Source organism: Gobio gobio (assembly GCF_949357685.1).
Source record: "Gobio gobio genome assembly, chromosome: 9".
NCBI classification, from domain to species: domain Eukaryota; kingdom Metazoa; phylum Chordata; class Actinopteri; order Cypriniformes; family Gobionidae; genus Gobio; species Gobio gobio.
Window position 1 is genome coordinate 7,290,136 of NC_137115.1, and position 20,990 is coordinate 7,311,125.

General features: G+C 40.2%; 2 protein-coding genes across 3 annotated transcripts; both read left to right on the forward strand.

Moving 5' to 3' along the window:
• Positions 1 to 1,272: 1,272 nt before the first annotated feature.
• slc19a3b (solute carrier family 19 member 3b) lies at positions 1,273 to 13,380 on the forward strand (the record flags this gene model as incomplete). The annotated part of the gene is made up of 5 exons (XM_079825288.1): positions 1,273 to 1,419; positions 2,196 to 2,949; positions 9,286 to 9,478; positions 11,890 to 12,031; positions 13,177 to 13,380. The coding sequence occupies 5 exons, from the start codon at positions 1,273 to 1,275 to the stop codon at positions 13,378 to 13,380; spliced, it is 1,440 nt and encodes a 479-aa protein (XP_079681414.1).
• Positions 13,381 to 14,276: 896 nt separating this feature from the next.
• irf2bp1 (interferon regulatory factor 2 binding protein 1) lies at positions 14,277 to 18,542 on the forward strand. 2 transcript variants are annotated; one of them, XM_079825336.1, is made up of 2 exons: positions 14,277 to 16,359; positions 17,205 to 18,542. In XM_079825336.1, exon 1 carries the CDS (start codon positions 14,502 to 14,504, stop codon positions 16,344 to 16,346), a length of 1,845 nt encoding a protein of 614 aa, XP_079681462.1. In that variant the 5' UTR covers positions 14,277 to 14,501; the 3' UTR covers positions 16,347 to 16,359; positions 17,205 to 18,542. The 2 variants fall into 2 exon arrangements, with proteins under 2 accessions (XP_079681462.1, XP_079681463.1); XM_079825337.1 differs by having other exon boundaries at positions 14,277 to 16,311; positions 17,205 to 18,541.
• Positions 18,543 to 20,990: the final 2,448 nt, after the last annotated feature.

Sequence of the window (20,990 nt, forward strand, 5' to 3'; positions counted from 1 at the left end):
ATAAAAACATCCCTTGTGCACATGTGGCTTCACATGGGCTTTCAGTAACATGACCTTAAATTGGGTCCTTCAACTAATTAAAGTTGCCCGATTTAAAATCAGTCACACTGGAGGACATGGTTTTCAGTGACAAAATGTACCTGTGCTTTTAGAAATATATGGATGAAAAAAATAATGATTTAATAATTTACACTTGTAAATTTATGCCTGAGGTATTTATTAACATTTCTATGCTTTTCTTTTTCATTTATAAAAGTTGTAATTCATTGAACTATGCTTGAGACAGTCACACCACATGCTACGACAACTTTGAGATTTAGCTAAAAAAATTATTATATCAGTTAGTTTTTATATCAACAGGTCCACGACCATGTTAGACAAATAAATGTTTAACCATTTATGCTACTGCAAAGGGTACAATACTTGACAATACTTATATACATTTTTATCTAGTGAAAATGTCAAGTCAACAACCCAACTATACATAGGGATATTGAAATAAAATCCACATCTCTAATTACAAAAATGCAAAAGGTCCTTAAAAAGGAGTTTACCGGTAGGCTATTTGTTTATAGGCTACGTAAAAATCGAACAAATCGTTTCCATTCGAATCACATCATACAAATTCATGACATCGCCAGCTCATAAAATAGTTACGTTTTCTCAGGAGATCATGTTTAAAAAAATCTTATCATTTTACGTTTTCCAACTCATTTATGATAGGCCTATAGCCTACTGAAAATATTACCCAACATAATTATTAACACACTGCAGATTACTAAATTTCCCGTGGATTTTCCTGAATCTTCCCAAGCTACTAAACCCTGGTCATTCCTGGTGTTTATTTTATTATTATTTATTTGAAACAGGCATTTTCTACTTTGAAACGATATATAGGCTAGTGCTACAAATAAACATATTGCATTGAATTGAATAGGCTATTATGGTTCAATTATAACCATGACAAATCATTAATTATTAAAATGATAAGTCATCAAAGCTTTTGTTTTGTCAACACACACACACACACACACACACACACACACACACACACACACACATATACTATGTACCAACAATTAGGGCGTACATGCACACAGATCAAAGTCTCCATCATAAATATGTTCAGTTACCAACATTGCACAGGATCCTTGGAAATCAGAAACTTGACTTTACAGCAAAAACACCAACACCAAACCAACAGTTCCTAGACCTAAAAGGAGAGACATACCGTAATCTTGTGGTAGTGAAAACATAGACAGGCAGATAAGAATGAATCTCTGGAGGAAAATGAAGAGGTCAGACTGGGTCTTCCCCACGGTTTTACTCTCTCTTTATGGTTTCTTTGCCAACTGCAGACCGGCAGAGCCTTTCCTTACGCCTTACTTAGTGGGACCCAAAAACATCTCAGAGGAAGTGGTGAGGATGGCTTTTTTACATTTGTATGTGGCTTAGAGATATAGCAACCAAAGGGCCTAATGTATCGTTTTAATATGAAGGAATTTGAAGGAACATTTTGAATTACGCATTGCATTGTGTTTTAGGGTTGAAGGAAATGTCTGTAAACTTAATGGAAAAGGTAGGCTGCTGTTAATTTTCTGCCAGGACTTAATCCATTGTTTTAAATAGTGAACATTGTGAAACAAACACACACAGTACAATTTATAAGCATTTAGTACTCCTATTACAATAGAAATGATAAAGGATGACTGTCTAGTATTGATTAGATTTTGTACGGTTGATGTATATATCTCACCCAAACAATTTTCAGGTAACATATACCCCCAGTTTCACAGACAAGGCTTAAGCTAGTCCTAGACTAAAATGCATTTTTGAGTTGTGTTAACTGAAAGAAACTTGCACTGATGTATCTTAAAATATGTCAGTGCCATTGTTTTGTCTTAAGATACACACCAGTAATGTTTTTTTTAGGGCACATTTATAAAAGTTACTTAAATGTACTAATTGAACTAATGCCTAATCCTAGTTTAGCCTAAGTCCTGTTTGTGAAACCTAGTGTAATAATCACAATAATCATCTTATTTATTTATTAATAGAATTTAACTGCATTAGCATTCTCCATTGATTACTACAATGGCAATGCCTCACGCATGCTACACATGCCTTATCAGTCTTATCTTAATAACGTCTGTTACGCAATTTACAAAAAAACAATCTTCTTTCCTCTCATCCAGGTAACAAACTACCTGTTTCCCATCTGGACGTACTCCTATCTGGCCGTGCTCTGTCCAGTCTTCCTACTGACAGATTTGCTTAGATACAAACCTTTAATTGTTGCTCAAGGCCTTTTTCTTGTCACAAATTATATAGTTCTGTGCTTTGCTAACAGCTTGGCCGCTCTGACCTACCTACAGTTCAATTTTGCAATTGTCACCTCCACCGAAGTGGCCTATTTTTCCTATATCTACAGCGTCATACCTCCTGAATGCTACCAACGGGCCACGGGGTACGTTCGCAGTGCCATGCTGACCGGCTATACCTGTGGAGCCACATTAGGCCAGCTGTTAATATCATTAGCGGACACAAGCTACTTCCATGTAAACACTATTACTCTGGGTCTGATGGCAGTGGCTTTCTGTGTTTCTTTGGTCCTGCCGATGCCTCAACATGGAGTGTTTTTTAAGAAGAAGGTGGATGTGTCTACGGAGACACTGGATGAGGTTGCAGGTGCAGATCTAGCAAAGGAGGCTACAGTAAGATGCTGTGCTTGGGGAAACATTATTAAAACTTCCGGCATACAAATGTGGAAGAGTATCAAAGAAACCTACTCCTCCAGAAGTCTGGTGCAGTGGTCCCTCTGGTGGGCTCTGGCCACTGCTGGATATGGACAGGTCTTCAACTACGTCCAGCTGATGTGGGACCACATTGAGCCCTCCAGTACAGCCTCTGTGTATAATGGGGGAGTGGAGGCCGTCTGCACACTTGTAGGTGAGGCATTTTGTGGGATATTTTAGTGAGTGTATCAGATTTGATTTACCATAAACACTATCAAAAGTGTAATAAAGCCATTATCTTGAAAGTGAATGACATCTGAATATGCTTCCCAAAAGATACTCCATGAGATTTTAAGTTCATATTTTAAATAATTGAATGACACATTCGCATGGTTATGGTTCTCTGATGTTGGTCAGTCATCAAATAAGATATAAAATGGCCTAGATCAAATATTGTACTACCTTTTGTAGTACGATACGAAACAAACTGTGATGCACTGTGTATTCTGACAGCTTTCTATCAGAACCAGCATTAACTTCTTGAGCAATTTGAGCTCCAGTAGCTCATCTGTTTGATCGGACCACACGGGCCAGCCTTCGCTCCCCACGTGCATCAATGAGCCTCGGCCGCCCATGACCCTGTGGCCGGTTCTCCACTGTTCCTTCCTTGGAGCACTTTTGATAGAGACTGACCACTGCAGACCGGGAACACCGCACAAGAGCTGCAGTTTTGGAGATGCTCTGACCCAGTCGTCTAGCATCACAATTTGGCCCTTGTCAAACTCGCTCAAATCCTTACGCTTGTCCATTTTTCCTGCTTCTAACAGTATGTATTAAATTCGGACCAAATGCAATGATTGGACTTTTTTTTGGATCAGAGACTTCTACAGAAGATATATGTACTTTTTTTAATGTACGTATTTAGATCACTTATATTATTGATTGGTATCAGGATGTGAAGATAGGCCCCGTCCAAAATTGTGTATCGGTTCAGCGTTTTGTCCACACAGATCCGGGTTTTTGGGAGCATGAAACCGATATTTTTTTAAACCGGGTCTCAGAGTGGATAAATCTGAAACCGACACCCTTGCGTTTTCATGTGTACAGCCAATCCGTATAAAATGTAAAAATGATGTCATCACACCACGTCCCACACGGTAAAGACTAGTGCCCTGTCCCAAACGGCACCCTAAACCCTCACTGTCTTCCTCTGAGTCCGCACTTTCACGACGTAATGCCGCTTTGACTGCCGGGAAGAAGTCCACTGCGTAAAGCCTTGTTTATAGGCCCTGTCCCAAATGGCACACTTCATGTGCTCCTTCGGTCTTGTGGACTTACAATGGCCGCTGTGTACGCGAGTCCACAAGACCGCAGGGTGTCCCATTTGTCATTTTAGGTCTCAGAACGGTGCTCACGAGCGGCCCCTTTGAGGTCGATATGCACCCTCGATGCGCACTTCAGCTGAGCCCGCCCTGGTGCGGGTTACGCAGCGGACTTCTTCCCGGCAGTCAAACCGGCATTACGTCGTGAAAGTGCGGACTCAGAGGAAGACCGTGAGGGTTTAGGATGCCATTTGGGACAGGGTGGGCGAGGGTGCGCGCGGCAAAAATGACGTCAACGCAGAGCGTGCGGTCGTGCGCGTTGGGTGCGTACAGAGGCCCTGTCCCAAATAGCACCCTAATCCCTCACTGTCTTCCTCTGAGTCCGCACTTTCATGACGTAATGCCGGTTTGACTGCCGGGAAGAAGTCAGCTGCGTAAAAAAAAAAAAAAAAAAGTCCGCTGCGTAGCTCGCACCAGTGCGGGCTCGGCAGAAGTGCAAATTGAGGGTGCATATCGACCTCAAAGGGGGGCGCTCGCGAGCACTCTTCTGAGACCTAAAATTACAAATTTGACACCCTACGGTCTCATGGACTTAAAGGATTAGTTCACTTTCAAATACACTTTTGCTTATAATTTACTCACCCCCTTGTCATCCAAGATATCCATGTCTTTCTGTCTTCAGTCGAAAAGAAATGAAGATTTTTGATGAAAAGATTTCAGGATATTTCTCCATATAATGGAAGTCAATAGACCCCAAACGGTTCAAGGTCCAAATGAGAGGTTCAGTACAGCTTCAAAAGGGCTTTAAACCACATCAAACTGTACCAGACGATCAATAAGGGTCTTATCTAGCGAAACGATTGGTCTTTTTTTTTTTTATAAATAAAGTTTACGTTTTATAAGCACAAATGCTCGCCTTGCTCTGTTCAGTGATGCACGCTCGTGACGTCACGTAAAACACAATTACGTTGAAAAGGTCACGCTAGACGCAGGCGCAAAGACGTTTGAATATGTGGATATGCTCCTCCTTCCGCTCATTTGTAAACACTGACTCGGTACTTCCGCCTGCGTCTAGCGTGACGTTTTCAACGTAATTGCGTTTTACGTGACGTCACGAGCGTGCATCACTGAACAGAGCAAGGCGAGCATTTGTGCTTATAAAACTTAAACTTTATTTATTTAAAAAAAAATGACAGATCGTTTCGCTAGATAAGACCCTTATTTATCGTCTGGTACCGTTTGATGTGGTTTAAAGCCCTTTTGAAGCTGTACTGAACCTCTCATTTGGACCTTGAACCGTTTGGGGTCTATTGACTTCCATTATATGGAGAAATATCCTGAAATCTTTTCATCAAAAATCTTCATTTCTTTTCGACTGAAGACAGAAAGACATGGATATCTTGGATGACAAGGGGGTGAGTAAATTATAAGCAAAAGTTTATTTGAAAGTGAACTAATCCTTTAACGGACACACGCACGCAGCGGCCATTGTAAGTCCACAAGACCGAAAGTGCTCATGAAGTATACCTTTTGGGACAGGGCCATAGACAGTAAAAGAAATTAACACAGCAACCCCATAGACTTCACAGAGAAAAAGTGAAGTCAGTTAGAAGCTCTCACTTCCTGATGGCTGATGTACTGCGCAGCCGCAGACTGAGCTTGACGACGTAGATGTGACGTGAGCAACCAGTCTGACAGTGGCAAGCCTTCTAGTAGTTGTGCAAAGTGAAATCTGAATCACGTTGTTGAAATAGTTTGTCCCGTTGCTTTTGCCTCTCTATGGGCTTCTCCACACGCTTCTCCCTTAACTTTATCGGACTTTATGCCTCCACGTCCCCCCGATTGCCTCATAGACAGCAAAAGATTGCCTGCGAGTCTATGCGGTAATTTCTCTTAGGGCTGTGCAATTAATCGAATTTCGATTTCGATTTCGATTTTGCCTCCCAACGATCACCAAAATAGTACAATCGAGAAAAAACGATTATTTTGCCTTGCGTTCTGAATGAAACGCGCACGCGCTCATCCGCCCCTCCCGAACCCACAAATCTCTCTCAGGTCGCGAGACTCGTGTGCATATCATCCGCTGGAATGTAAAAACTCGGCGCGAGTAAAGATGGCAGAAGGAGGGCAGTTACAGCAGCGTTTGGTGAGCAAAAAAGGCAAAACCAACTCCGTTGTCTGGGAACAGTTTGGCTTCGAGGAAACAGACGACGAGCAGAAACATGCTAAGATTTGCTACATGGTAGTGGCTGCAACGCAAGGGAACATCACGAATTTGTTTAACCACTTGAAAATTAAACAGAGTGACCTATGACAATCTAATAAAGAAACAAAAACTGACGAGAGCAGGGGTGCCGTGTAAACGTCCTTTTTTCCCCTAATATTTTTCAAATAATTCTCTCTTTGTAAACGTTGTTCAATGCATGCGAGATTGCGAGTGCTGCCATATGTTCGAATATGACCAGTCGTTTTCACCGTCATCACTCGGGTTTAGTGCTTTAGGGTTTAGGTTTAGAATGAGAAGCCGCGCGCGCTGTGAGAAAATGTGTCTCTGTGCGTTCATCCGAGAGCGCGCACACGTCTCTCAGCGCGCAAATATTGAGTTCTCTTTCAAGTCTTGCTCTTAAACGGACAAACTCACACAAAACGTATGTCAACATGTCCATCTTGATGAGTATCTTAGCAGACATAGTCTGTATATGCCTTAAGTGAACTTTATACAGTCGATAAAGAAGACGCGAGGTCTTAAAGGGGCAGTAGCCTTTACTGCTGTCTGTTTAATGTCAAACAACAAAAGACAAGGACATCACTCACCGCTCTTGATTGAATAGCTTTTGTAAGTTTAATAGGATTAATCTTTAATTTATGCACTCAAATATGCAATGTTATTTTACATTTGATACATTTCTGTACCTGAAAACTAATGTTAGACATACATGAAAAGCATAGCCGAACCATATTGTTGATCTTATTTATTTGTGGTTATCATTTTTACGTGAATACTTTTATACTTTGATTCGAATATATGTTATATTATTTATTTTAATAGTTCAAAAAGTACAACAAATGTTACAATTTCAATTGAATTGTTGAAAGGTGTATTTTTAATAAATACAACACATTCCCAAAGTCATGTGAAATAATCGTGTTACATAATCGTGATTTCAATATTGACCAAAATAATCGTGATTATGATTTTTTCCATAATCGAGCAGCCCTAATTTCTCTACTGCGCTCCGAGAGTCGCGTGGTTATGGCGCAATTGTTAGCCTATTTTTTACAAATAGTGTAAGCTACAAGGTAATGGAGCCTTTTATACATTTTCGTGTTTCTTTAGAAATAAACAATGGACAAATGGAGTCTTTAAACGCCTCAGATGCAAAGTTATTCGCTGTCAAAGTGACACCAAAATGAATGGGAGTCAATGGGATGCTATCAGCAGGAGATGGCTTGGTAAGCAATGGCTGCCCCTATGGAAGGTACGCTTTCCGGGTGCTGGATTACCCCCTTGGGTGCGCAAGACCCCATTTTGCCCGGCGGTGTGCAGCGCATTTGTTGTAACAGCGCGTGCAACTCCGCATCCGAAGATGAACGAGTTCGAGGCGAATCTAGCCGAGCATGACATCTCATCACACCGGCACCCAGTTTGCACATACAAATTAGGTGCTTATCTTTACAAAATGAGGCTAAAAAAGCAGAAATAAGCACTTTTAAATAAAGATCCACGTTTAATCCAAAAAAATTCAAGAAACTAAATGAAAATGTTAAGTGAAATTAGGAATTTTTTAAGAGATCGTTAATTAAGTTTGTGTGCATATATTTTGTTCTCATGTCACAAGTAATATCAAGGTTTACTGAGTTTTACACAATTCTTTTTTAGTGTGGTTTTCGGTGAAGTGTACTAAAATAAATATCATCACCTGTATTAGCCCACTTCTTCTCTACACTTTTTCCTGATGGTTTACAGAACAATTACTCCTAGACGCCCTCTGTCGTTTTAAAGAATAGCACAACGGTGAGCGCGTCAAGTATAAACGGTGAAATAAAGTGCGGGCTCGGCTGAAGTGCGCATCGAGGGTGCATACCGACCTCGAAGGGGGCACTCGCGAGCACACTTCTGAGATCTAAAATGACAAATGGGACACCCTGCGGTCTCGTGGACTTAACGGACACACGCACGCAGCGGCCATTGTAAGTCCACAAGACCGAAAGTGCACATGAAGTGTGCCATTTGGGACAGGGCCTAGAAGGGATACAACTACTGCCATTGGGCATGCGCACATCAATATTGCGTCAATTAATTACTGTATTTGCATTATTTGTAAGGGTAGGTGTAGGGTTGGGGTGGTGTAGGCGTTAATAAAACACAATCTGGTAAGTAGCAGATTTATTTATTGTAATTTTATCGTGAGATTTCACCTCACTTCCTACCATTGCTGCACCCCTTCTAGCCCCAACTCTTCTTCTCCGTTTTTAGTGTCTCTCTGTGCTAGAATTACAGCGCCACCTACTGGCCTGGCATGTATACTACATCGTTTTGAGTCGTTTTCATTGCTCTCGTATGTACGCAGATGCTTCTTGAAACGAGGGGAAAAAAGGTCGGATCGGGAAAGCTCTGGCTTTGTGTGGACGGGGCCAGAGTTTCAACCAGAACAACAAAAAGTGCTTATAAAACAAAGCTTTAAATCACAGCCTTTGATTTGATAATCACACTAACTAAAGCTTTTGCAATTTTAGTTTTATTTCAATATAATCAGCAGCTACAGTTATTTATATTAATGGTTACATTTAATTGAAATATTAGCTTTTCATTACCTCACGAGTTTCCTCATATGTGTGAAACCCCACTTGGGAAACCATGGGCAAACCAAACCAATCCTGCTTTATCCGCAAACCATACATCAAATCATGAGCAGAAGCCTTCTGACGCGTAATTGTTATGCAGATTGCATATGAATTCAGCAGCCCAGTATGTGTGGGGAAGATAATTTAAGCAATTACAACAGTAGGGGTTTGGTTAGTAGTCACTTTAAGTGCAGCAGAAAAGAATGTCTCCCAGTTTTGATGCCTTGACAAGAACATTCAAACAAAGGCAACATAACTGAGTACGGAGCAGCATACAGAATAGAGAGTCTAAATGCATTTCTCCGATTTAATTGTTGCCTCTTCTTTGTTCCCAGATTTGACATCTCCCTTGTTGTGAGTGATGTTGTGATGGTTTCTTTCAGGTGCAGCCGCGGCGTTCTCTGTGGGTTATATCCGAGTCCAGTGGGGCGTGTGGGGCGAGCTCTCCCTGGGGGTTTTCTCTGCCATAGGTGCAGGGTGCGTCTTTCTCATGGGCCTCACTGACAATATCTGGCTGTGTTATGCAGGCTACGCCATCTTCAAAGCCTCATACATGTTCCTCATCACAATCGCAATGTAAGTTAGTCATTACACAATAAACATAGAGAGCATAAGATTCATTTTTGGATCACACACACACACACACACACACACACACACATATATAAGGCTTAATCCCCAGACTAAAATGCATGCTTGAGCTGTTTTACCTGAAAGAAACTTGCACGGACAGATCTTAAAATATAGCACTGCCACTGTTTTGTCTCAAGATGCACAGCAGTAATGTTTTTTTTCTAAGGCACGTTTATAAAAGCTACTTGTCCTAATTGAACTAACTCCTAATCCTGGCTTAATCTAAGCCCTGTCTGCTATATATATATAATTAAAACACACACACACACACACACAAACACACACATACAGTCAAAAGTTTGGAAACTGTACTGTTTTGATTGTTTTTGAAAGAAATCTCTTCTGCTCACCAAGGCTGCATTTATGATATTAAAAATACAAAAAACTGTAATATTGTGAAATATTATTAAAATAACGGTTTTCTATTTTAATATATTTTAAAATGTAATTTATTCCTGTTATCAAAGCTGAATTTTCAGCATCATTACTCCAGTCTTCAGAGTCACATGATCCTTCAGAAATCATTCTAATATGCTGATTTGCTGCTCAAGAAACATTTATGATTATTATTAATGTTGAAAGACATTTTTTTAGGATTCTTTGATGAATAGAAAGTTGAAAAGAACATTTATCTGAAATATAAAGCGTTTGTAACATTGTACTACCGTTCAAAGGTTTTGGGTCTGTAAGATTTATTTTTATTTTGTTGGGAAAGAACTTAAAGAAATGAATACATTTATTCAGCAAGGATGCATTACATTGATCAAGTGACAGTATAGACATTTATAATGTTGCAAAAGCTTTATATTTCAGATAAAGGCTGTTCTTTTGAACTTTTTATTCATTAAATAATCCTGAAAAAAAATTGTACACAACTGTTTTCCACATTGATAATAAACATAAATGTTTTATAAGCAGCAAATCATCATATTAGAATGATTTCTGAAGGATCATGTGACTCTGAAGACTGGAGTAATGATGCTGAGAATTCAGCTTTGCTAACAGGAATAAATTACATTTTAAAATATATTCAAATAGAAAAGTTATTTTAAATTGTAAAAATATTTCACAATAATGCTGTTTTTGCTGTATCTTGGATCAAATAATTGCAGCCTTGGTGAGCAGAATTGACTTCTTTCAAAAACAATATATATATATATATATATATATATATATATATATATATATATATATATATATATATATATATATATATATATATATATATATATATATATATATATATATATATATATATATATATATATATATATATACGCGGTGGTAAAAAAAAATCATTAAATCATCAATCATTATATATATATGACATTATATATATATATTGTATATATATATATATACAATCATATATATATATGATATTATAATTATGTTGTGCTGCAAAAGTCAATCAATAAGTCATGTTTTTATGTTACCACAACTCCTCAAAACAAGGTAAGCCATTTTCAAAAAAAAAATTATACGTTTTATTTATAAAAAAGTAGGCTATACTTATACTTTTATAAGATTCAACTTATTTTTAACCCCTTAACTGTCACCAACCTTTTTGAGCATGAAAATGGACTATCCAGACTTAAATGGCTGTAATTCATGAATGCTTTGGAACAGACTGTGTAACAAATGTACTGTACTAAACATCTTTTATACAATATATATTTTGCAAAATAATTAATTTTTTACTCTAAAATTTATATAAAATCAAAGCCATATGTCTAACCAAGTTGTGTTCCAGATTTGATGTTGACAACACAAAAATTGAAGTTCCTATGAGATTTTGTTTAGGAGTAGGCCTATGTCATACCAAAAACTACCACCGGGTGTCACCCACATTCCATTGATTTTTGAATTGATGCGTTCTCCTATAACAAATTAATAATTGTCTGTCACAATATCACTTCTATCACAAAACAGTCGCCAAATATGGAACCTTGAGTCTCTGACCTTTACGATGATATGTTTTGTCAAGATTAGAAAAATAAATGTTTGATTATAAAATAGTTAAAATGTTGTAATATAAAACATGAAACGCCCACTAGGGAGAGGAGCTGGCAAAAAGGAGTTAAAGTACCGTTTCCATGGTAACACAATGTCCGATTTCTAAATGTTTTTCACAGGATGAAGTTTGAGTATTTAAGCTTTCAAATTATGCCTAATTTATGATGATTACTACAGGGGTAAAAAGACGGTGACAGTCAATTTAATATAATTAGTGTTTAAGTTGAAATGACTTATATAGACCACATTTAAGGCAGCATCTGAAGTTTGGTTGTTGTTGTTGTTTGTGTGTTTTCTCCTTGACTAACTTGCTGGTACTTTTTTTCTTTTGCTGGAAGGTTTCAGATCGCGGTTAACCTCTCCGTGGAATGTTATGCTCTAACTTTTGGCATTAACACTTTTGTTGCCCTTACACTTCAAACTATACTTACTGCTATTGTAGTGGACAATTCAGCCCTGGGACTGGACATTACAACACAGGTCAGCTCTCACATGGAAATTAACATATGACAAAATATAATAGTAAATAATTCGGACCCACTTTATATTAGGTGGCCTTAACTACTATGTACTAACAATTTAATTAATCATTTGATACAATGCACTTATTGTGTACATACATGTTTTTACATTGTAATTACATTTTTTTTTTTTAAAAACCTGCCTTTAATTACAACTGTAATTAATTTCTGTAGTTACATTTGTAATTACACAGTTGACACTTCCTTACACCTAACCCTACCCTTAAACTTACCCATACCACCACACCTGTCCCTAACCCTACCCTTAAACTTACCCATACCACCACACCTGTCCCTAACCCTACCTGTATTCCACCTCAATATCAGCAAAAAGGTTTTGCAATACAATTTGAACACAGTAAGTACATTGTACTTATTTTTTGATGTAAGTACATAGTACTTAAGGCCACCTAATATAAAGTGGGGCCAATAATTCTATATAATATATAGAAAATCGTGAAGTTAGCATGTTTTATGTTTATCATATTTGATAGATCAAGCGACTGATATAGTATGATATAGTGACATATTATAGTATCTAAATATGTCACAATAATATATCTTAGAAAGATATTTTAGATGCTTAATTTTATGATCAATGCTCTAAATAGCCTAAGCATTCCTCAAAAGCCTGAGGTATCATATTGGATAATCACACACTCACTCTCTCTCTCTCACACACACACACACACACACACACACACAATGCTGTATGGCTAATCAAGTAAACCTAAGTTGCTTCAGTCAAGTAAGTGTTCATCTTGAAATATTACTAGTAGGCTAATAAACAAGTTATTCTTGTTTGCTTTATAAAAATCAGTAAAGTTTTCACAGCAAAAAGACATGAACTACGACCTGAAGAGGGGCGTTTTTACAAGTAGGCCTATACTAAAAGGCCTTTTCCTAGAAAAGTATAAACTCTCATTTAGACGACAGAATGTAGTAGATTGTGTGTTTTTCAGCAAAGTTGATAATTTAGAGGCCTTAGAAATTCTTGTATAAAATATGAAAACAGTAGGCTTTACAGGGTTAAAAACATTTTCATGAGAGTAAAAGAAAAACCATGAATGTTTGAATATAAACGTGTATTTTAATCTTTTACAGTTTCTTGTATATGGAGGTTACTACAGCACCATCTCTGTGCTCTTCCTCGTGCAAGGCTTGTACACAGTTTGTAAGCATTACCGCAAATCTGCAGCAGAAACAAACACCGAGCTGCCACCTTCTGCCATTCTGGAGGACAAATCCCAGTCAGACAGGAGTGGCAAACTGGATCCACAGAATAACAAGGAACATTCAACACCATAACTTCACACACACACACAAGGAAAGAAAGAAACATTTTTTTTTTTATTGTTGTTATTAGCCTACACTAAAACTATACTGTAAGTGGATGTGTTGTATAATTATTTATTCAACCAGTGTGTTTTCATTGACTGTTCTGTTATTTCCTGTTTATAATTTAAAAGTTCAAGTATTTAAATAAAATGAGCTTGTTTACTGCAACAACAAAAAATGCGTCCCAAACATGCTAACGTTATGCTTTAGAAACAAGTATCAAACGTCTATATATCATCTTATGAACGGAATTAAACTGTTAAACAGAAGATTAGCGTTTACAACAGCAACATTTAACGTCATTTCTGTAATTTAACACCGGAAGTTTTTGAAACACGTCGTTGGGAATAGCGGACGTGACGTTAACCATTTGTAAACTGGGAATTGCAGTCGAATAAACTTTTTGCAAGAACATATTGCAATATTCACATCTTTTTACAGTCTATGATTCACATTCATATTCCTAGCGTGGTTAAGTTTTATTTGACTAAGGAATGGTCGTTACAATTATGTTTTCATAACCGAAATAAAACGAGCTATACAGTATATGTCATTATAGTTCGAGATAAATCTAATAAAATACATTATATAAAATATATATTTTAAATAAATAAATAAAAGGCGAGAAAATAATGATACAATAAATACATACTAATTGTTTTCCGCTGTGTAAAGTTATTACACATATATTGTGAGTCTTACAATAAAAAGATTGTGTGATGACTGATGCCTCTCCTCCATAATTATCGTTGGACTTTATTTATTTAAAAAATAATAATGGACTTTCTTCAGGCAAAAAGAAAGTGTAGGCACTACGAGTGAAGCGCGCGTGCAGCTGTACAAAACTACACTTCCCACAATTCAACGGCTCAGAGTTGCGTAACTTTCGGAACGTCTTCCAGGAGAAACTCTGCGGCCCAGACGACTTGGCAGAAACATCAAACACCTCGATTCTGAATGACACAAAATCCGACGGAGTTGTATATAGTCGTCCGTAACGAGGAAATAGTCGATCCCGAACGCTCGGAGGCGGACTGTGAAAGAGATTCAGGGTGGATTTGAGAACGCAAGATCGCGAGGGCCTATCAAATATGTCCTCTTCCTCGCAGGCATCTTCCAGGCGGCAATGGTGCTACCTTTGCGACCTGCCAAAGATGCCTTGGGCTATGATTTGGGACTTCAGCGAGGCCGTGTGCAGAGGCTGTGTGAACTACGAGGGCGCGGACAGAATCGAGTTGCTCATCGACACGGCGCGGCAGCTCAAGCGAACACACGTGATGCAGGACGGCAGATCTCCGGGACCGCAGCCCGGCGGTAAACACGGTCCCGCTGGTAAGGAGGGTCCTATGGAGGCCGGCAGACCGCCCTCCGAGCGATATGAACGGGGAAGGGGTGAGTACGGGTCCAGCAGGCTGCCCAACGGGCTGCCCAGACTGGAAGATGGAGGTCCGCCTGAGGTTAGTAGGCAGAGTCCTACTGCAAGGAGGACTTTGGTGGGGGCTGTGCCACCCAATTTAATGGCGCAGGGGCTTGTTGGAGCCCCTCATGGTCTGCTGACCGCCATACCTGGTCTGAATGCCCGAGCCGGTGGCGCCCCCATGACCATTTCTGCTCCCATGTTGAACGAGATCAGTAAAAGACAGGCCCTGGGCATGGGGATGAATGTGGGTGTGGCATCTTTCATGAGCCCTGAGTTTGAAAAAGAGCTCAAGGACAAGCAGAGGAACGCTGAAGCGCTCGCCGAGCTCTCCGAAAGCGTGAGAAACCGTGCGGACGACTGGGCGGGACGTCCCAAACACATGCGTGAGGCCCTGCACACCCTCTCTGCCTGCACCCCGTTCAATGTCCGCTTTAAGAAGGACCACGGCCTGGTGGGGAGGGTGTTTGCCTTCGATGCCAAACTGATGGTCGAGTTTGAGCTGAAGGTTTTCGTCGAGTACCCATGTGGGTCTGGGAACGTGTTCGCCAGCGTGTTGGCGCTGGTCAAGCAGATGTTTCACGACTCTCAGAAAGACACTGGCAAGGTCATTAACTCGGGGTACAAGTACGTGGAGTATGAGAAAAGGCATGGCACCGGCGACTGGCGTCTCCTGTCGGAGTTTCTCAGTGACGCGGTGCGGGCGTTCAAAGACGCGCCGGCCCCGGACGCCCTCCCGCAGCCGTACCTGGATGCCAGCTGCTCCATGCTGCCCACCGCGCTCTGCCACATCGGCCGCCCCACACAGCCTCGGGTACGCAGACGCAAAGCCTCACCCGAGCCGGAAGGCACAGAGAGGATGACCTCGGAGGAAATGCGCCAACACTGGTCTCTTGGCGTGTACCCTGGCATGCCTGGCCATATGCCCGCCACATCGCTAGCCAGCGCAGGACAGCCTCCAGAGGCCCACAGTAGCGACCCTTCGCCCATCACCGCGCTCATGAGCGTGGCCGACAATGTCGGCACTGCCACCCCGAAAGATGCTCCTGGCGGCAGCGGAAGCCACTCGGCGAACGCAGGCCGGCAGAACAGCACCAGTCCTTCACCTATCGGCGGGCAGCGGCGGTTGGCATCGCGCAACGGAGAACCGTCGGCTGGCAGTAGCTCGGGAGGGCCGACCACGACCGTCACCGTGCCCCTCGCGGACCAGGGCGCGGTTATGGGCGCGGAAGGCTCAGGAGGAGGCGGAGGCGGCGGTGCCCCTCTCTGCTGCACCATCTGCCACGAGCGCCTGGAGGACACGCACTTCGTCCAGTGCCCATCGGTGGCCGGGCACAAGTTCTGCTTCCCCTGCACCCGAGACTTCATCCGCAGACAGGGCTCAGGAAGTGAGGTGTACTGCCCCAGCGGGGAGAAGTGCCCCCTCGTGGGCTCCAACGTGCCGTGGGCCTTCATGCAAGGCGAGATCTCCACAATCCTGGCAGGTGATGTGAAGGTGAAGAAGGAGAGAGACCCCTAACGGCCAGCAGCAGGTTAGATAACATGCATAGTTAATCAAAATCATTTATAATGTTACAAGAGATTTCAAAATAAGCGTTCTATTCATCAGAATCCTGAAAAATGGTTTCCACAAAAATAAGCGGTTGATAATAATAATAAATGTTGCTTATCAAATCAGCATATTAGAATGATTTCTGAAGGATCATGTGACACTGAAGACAGGAGTAATATAAGTTTTTAATTGTAATAAAATGTCTGTATTTTTGATCAAATTAATGTAGCCTTGATTTTAAAAACATTACATTTTGCCGTCACCAAACTTTTGAGTGTGTGTGTATATTGTGTATAATAATATACTCACATAGTTACTATATTGATTAATAATAGATAGTTAGCTAATCTGTGGGCTTTGTATATGTGCATTTCTGAAATGCATAACATGTACAAATCAATTTAAATTGTAATGTAGATGCATTTTCTGTGAAGCTGCTTTGAAACGATACACTCTCTAAAAAAAAAAAAGTTTCTATATGGCACCAAAAATGGTTCTTGGCTCGTAATCATAGGGGAACCTTTTTTAGTGCTATATAGCACCAATTTTGGTTCTTCAGAGGTTCTTCACCGGTTCTTTGACTAAGGTGCTATATAGCACCGCTGAAGAACCACTGAAGCACCAAAATTGGTGCTATATAGCACTAAAAATGGTTCCCCTATGATTACGAGCCAAGAACCATTTTTGGTGCCATATAGAAACTTTTTTTTTTTAGAGTGTATGTATCGTGAAAAGCGCTATACAAATAAATTTGAATTGACTTGAATTTGAATAATATGAATGTGAAATCTCTATGTTAACATGATATTAATGCCTCCCTTCCAGAAGTACGCCTCACTCTGAGGGAGCTGCGATCCTGAGCCCTAAAGATGGCCGCTGTGATCGTGTGACCCACAGCACTGGAGAGACGACTGCTGGTGGGCAGATCCTCTTCCTCCATCTACCTCCATCTACCCAGGCCCCCTCTTGCCCTTCGTTGCCCCCCCCCCCCCTCCCTCCTTTTCCACCCCTTCACCGTCTCTTTCGGCCAAGACGAAGGAGAACACAGCCATTTTTCTCTTCAGAGATGCCCGTGTATTAAACCCTCCAGCACTTATTTCAGACTTCGATTTGTTGGCCCCTTGTCAATTCTTCTGCAGCGCTCTAAGAACTTCCAGTCCTGCAAAGCGAAACCAGGTTCACGTACCGTGTGGTATTTACTATGAGAAGAAACACATTTCAAAGATCCAGTGGGGCGAGCGGTGATTTCCCAGAATGTGCTACAAACCACCAGACAGATGCAAGATTGTACAGCGGGAAGGCGACTTCCTTCACAATCGCAGAACTGCACACCGACTTCAGGCCCACTCTCGTTTTTGCTGTTGTATAATATGCTGCATAAAACTGTTCAATAGTCCAGGAATATTACTAAGTGCTAAAAGCCCTTCCTTCAAATCGCTTCTTGATACAGCATGTATAATAGATATCTTTATGTTTTTTACTCCGTGTAGATTGTTACGAGAAATATCCCTTTCGATGGTTATAGATGTGCAATCTCTAGATTTGATACTATGTTGCTCTATGTACCACTAAGTCTTTGAATGAATAGAAAACCAAAGATAGACATGCTGAATATTGTCGTATCATATGATGCTATAACATATATTTTTGTGGCTTTCGTCGGATTGCAAGGACGGATATGGGGAATGTTTTACATTGGGAATGTCTGTTGAAACCTGACACACGATAGATTTTTATTACGAGGAAGCAGATCGCTATATTTTCTATTGTAACCCATTGGCTTTGAAATCCTTGGAGGCGATGACTAGTTTTGACAACAGAGCCACATTTTTTTTTTTTTTTACAAGTATATGTTTTTTCTTTCCGTTTTTACATGTAAAAGACATACTTTATGACAATTGTTTTAATGTAAGTGATGAAAGAGCCGGCGTATATTAGACAGGTGGTCCCAAACATATTTGGACTCTTCCGGATGTTTTTTGGCCAATGTAGGTCTGGTTCTACATATTGTTTCGACATGTGTTCAGTCTTGTTTTATGACATTGAAAAAAATATATGACTAAATATATAAATGCACAAAGTACTGTTCTGTAAGACCTCTGTTTAATCGGCTTTTATGTTACAGCTTAAATTGTATTTAAATTAAAAGATTGACTTTTCACAAACTCTGAGGCTGTTGGTTTTCTGAGTCTGCAGATAATGCTGAACTTTGACCCTGAAAATGCTTGGAGGTTAGTGTTTTTACTATTTAACATTTTTAAAATAGGTGGCATACAGCACTTCAATATAGTTTATAGTTTTTTTTTTATTATTCTGTCCTGCAGTGGCATTTTAGCTACTATTCAGATTCTAGATTTAACCCTTCAAATGACTTTCCAAGGCCGGGTTTTCCAGTGATAAATGTCTTTTTTTGGCTTCAATAACACTTGAATTACACTTTTAGGTTAACTGGCAAACATTCTTTCTGCGTAGTTAACTTATAAAACTGTGGAAATGGTTTGACCCAATAAAAGGTGGACTTTGAATTGATCATTATGAACGTGTTATTATGTGTAAACCTCGCTGGGTTGTTTTTATACCTCCTGGAGATCCAGAAACTGTTCAAGGTTAGAACATGTTTGCTTTCTTCCAGTCTCTGCTTATCTGCTGTGTTTGTGTGGGGAAAAGGACATGGTTTCAAATGTCACAGTTTAGATCTATTTACAGCATTTTCAGACATACATGATGTTTTAGTTGGCATTTAAACCAGGTCACTTTGAATGTTATCAAATCTCTGACCCACTGCGATGTCCAGGTAATTGTCAGTTTGCTTGTTAGGTCAGTATTTAATCAAACTAAAACATATGGTTACACTTTATTTTAAGGTGTATCTGTTACAGTGTAATTATATATTTAAGTACTGAGTAATACACCGATCGGGCATAACATAACATCCTAATATTGTGTTGGTCCTCTTTTTGCTGTCAAAACAGCCCTGACCTGTCGAGGCATGGACTCCACAAGACCCCTGAGGGTGTGCTGTGGTATCTGGCACCAAGATGTTAGCAGCAGATCCTTTAAGTCCTGTAAGTTGTGAGGTGGAGCCTCCATGGAACGGACTTGTTTGTTCAGCACATCCCACAGATGCTCGATTGGATTGAGATCTGGGGAATTTGGAGGCCAAGTCAACACCTCAAACTCATTGTTGAGCTCCTCAAACCATTCCTGAACCATTTTTGTTTTGTTGCAGGCGCATTATCTGCTGAAAGAGCCACAGCCACCAGGGAATACCGTTTCCATGAAAGGGGGAACATGGTCTGCGACAATGCTTAGATAGGTGGTATGTGTCAAAGTAACATCCACATGGATAGCAGGACCCAATGTTTCCCAGCAGAGCATTGCCCAAAGCATCACTGGCTTGCCTTCTTCCCATAATGCATCCTGGTGCCATGTGTTCCTCAGGTAAGCAAAGCACACACACCCAGCCATTCACATGATGTAAAAGACCATGTGATTCATCAGACCAGGCCACCTTCTTCCATTGCTCCATGGTCCAGTTCTGATGCTCATGTGCCCCATACGCAACAAACTGAGATGTGTATTCTGACACCTTTCTATCAGAACCAGCATTAACTTCTTGAGCAATTTGAGCTCCAGTAGCTCGTCTGGGCCAGCCTTCGCTCCCCACGTGCATCAATGAGCCTCGGCCGCCCATGACCCTGTCACCGGTTCAACACTGTTCCTTCCTTGGAGCACTTTTGATAGAGACTGACCACTGCAGACCGGGAACACCCCACAAGAGCTGCAGTTTTGGAGATGCTCTGACCCAGTCGTCTAGCATCACAATTTGGCCCTTGTCAAACTCGCTCAAATCCTTACGCTTGTCCATTTTTCCTGCTTCTAACACATCAAATTTGAGGACAAAATGTTCACTTGCTGCCTAATATATCCCACCCACTAACAGGTGCCGTGATGAAGAGATAATCAGTGTTATTCACTTCATGTTGATATTATGCCTGATCGGTGATTAACTAAGTTGTAAGTAGTAAGTTGCATGTAATTATGCTTGTAAGATGTACTCTTATTACTATGGTAAGTACATGTAACATATGTAACAAGGACACTGTAAAATAAAGTCTTACTAATCGTTTTTGTTACTTGAAATGTTTAAATATTACAAAAAACTCTTGCGAAGGAAACATCTCATAGTTTTATTTTATATTTTTATACACATCAAGATAAACAATATCGTATAATATAAACGATCTAAGTAACTATATAGAATTTTTTTTTTAAACATACAAATGATTAAAAAGAAATAAAATAACGCAAAAATAAAAACTATAATAGCATCTCAATGATTGTAAATGAACACTGAAAGTCTCGTGGGTTCCGCTGTAATGCTACACTTTGTCCAGCAGATGGAAATATTCTCCCGTCCTCCTGCAACAGAACGAGAACGGAATCTGGTTGTTTAGTGAACACTTGATTTAGTTGATAAGCGGTGAAATGTGAAACAAAACGTAGGCTATTTAGTGTTCAGTCAGTGACATGAATGCCATTACACCTCATGGGACTGTTTATAGTGTCTGTACAAACTCGGATCTATATAAGAAAATATAGATTTTTTTT

Bases quoted from the DNA above. Each gene is read 5' to 3' on its own strand.
- irf2bp1 (XM_079825336.1), top strand. From the start codon at position 14,502: ATGTCCTCTTCCTCGCAGGCATCTTCCAGGCGGCAATGGTGCTACCTT.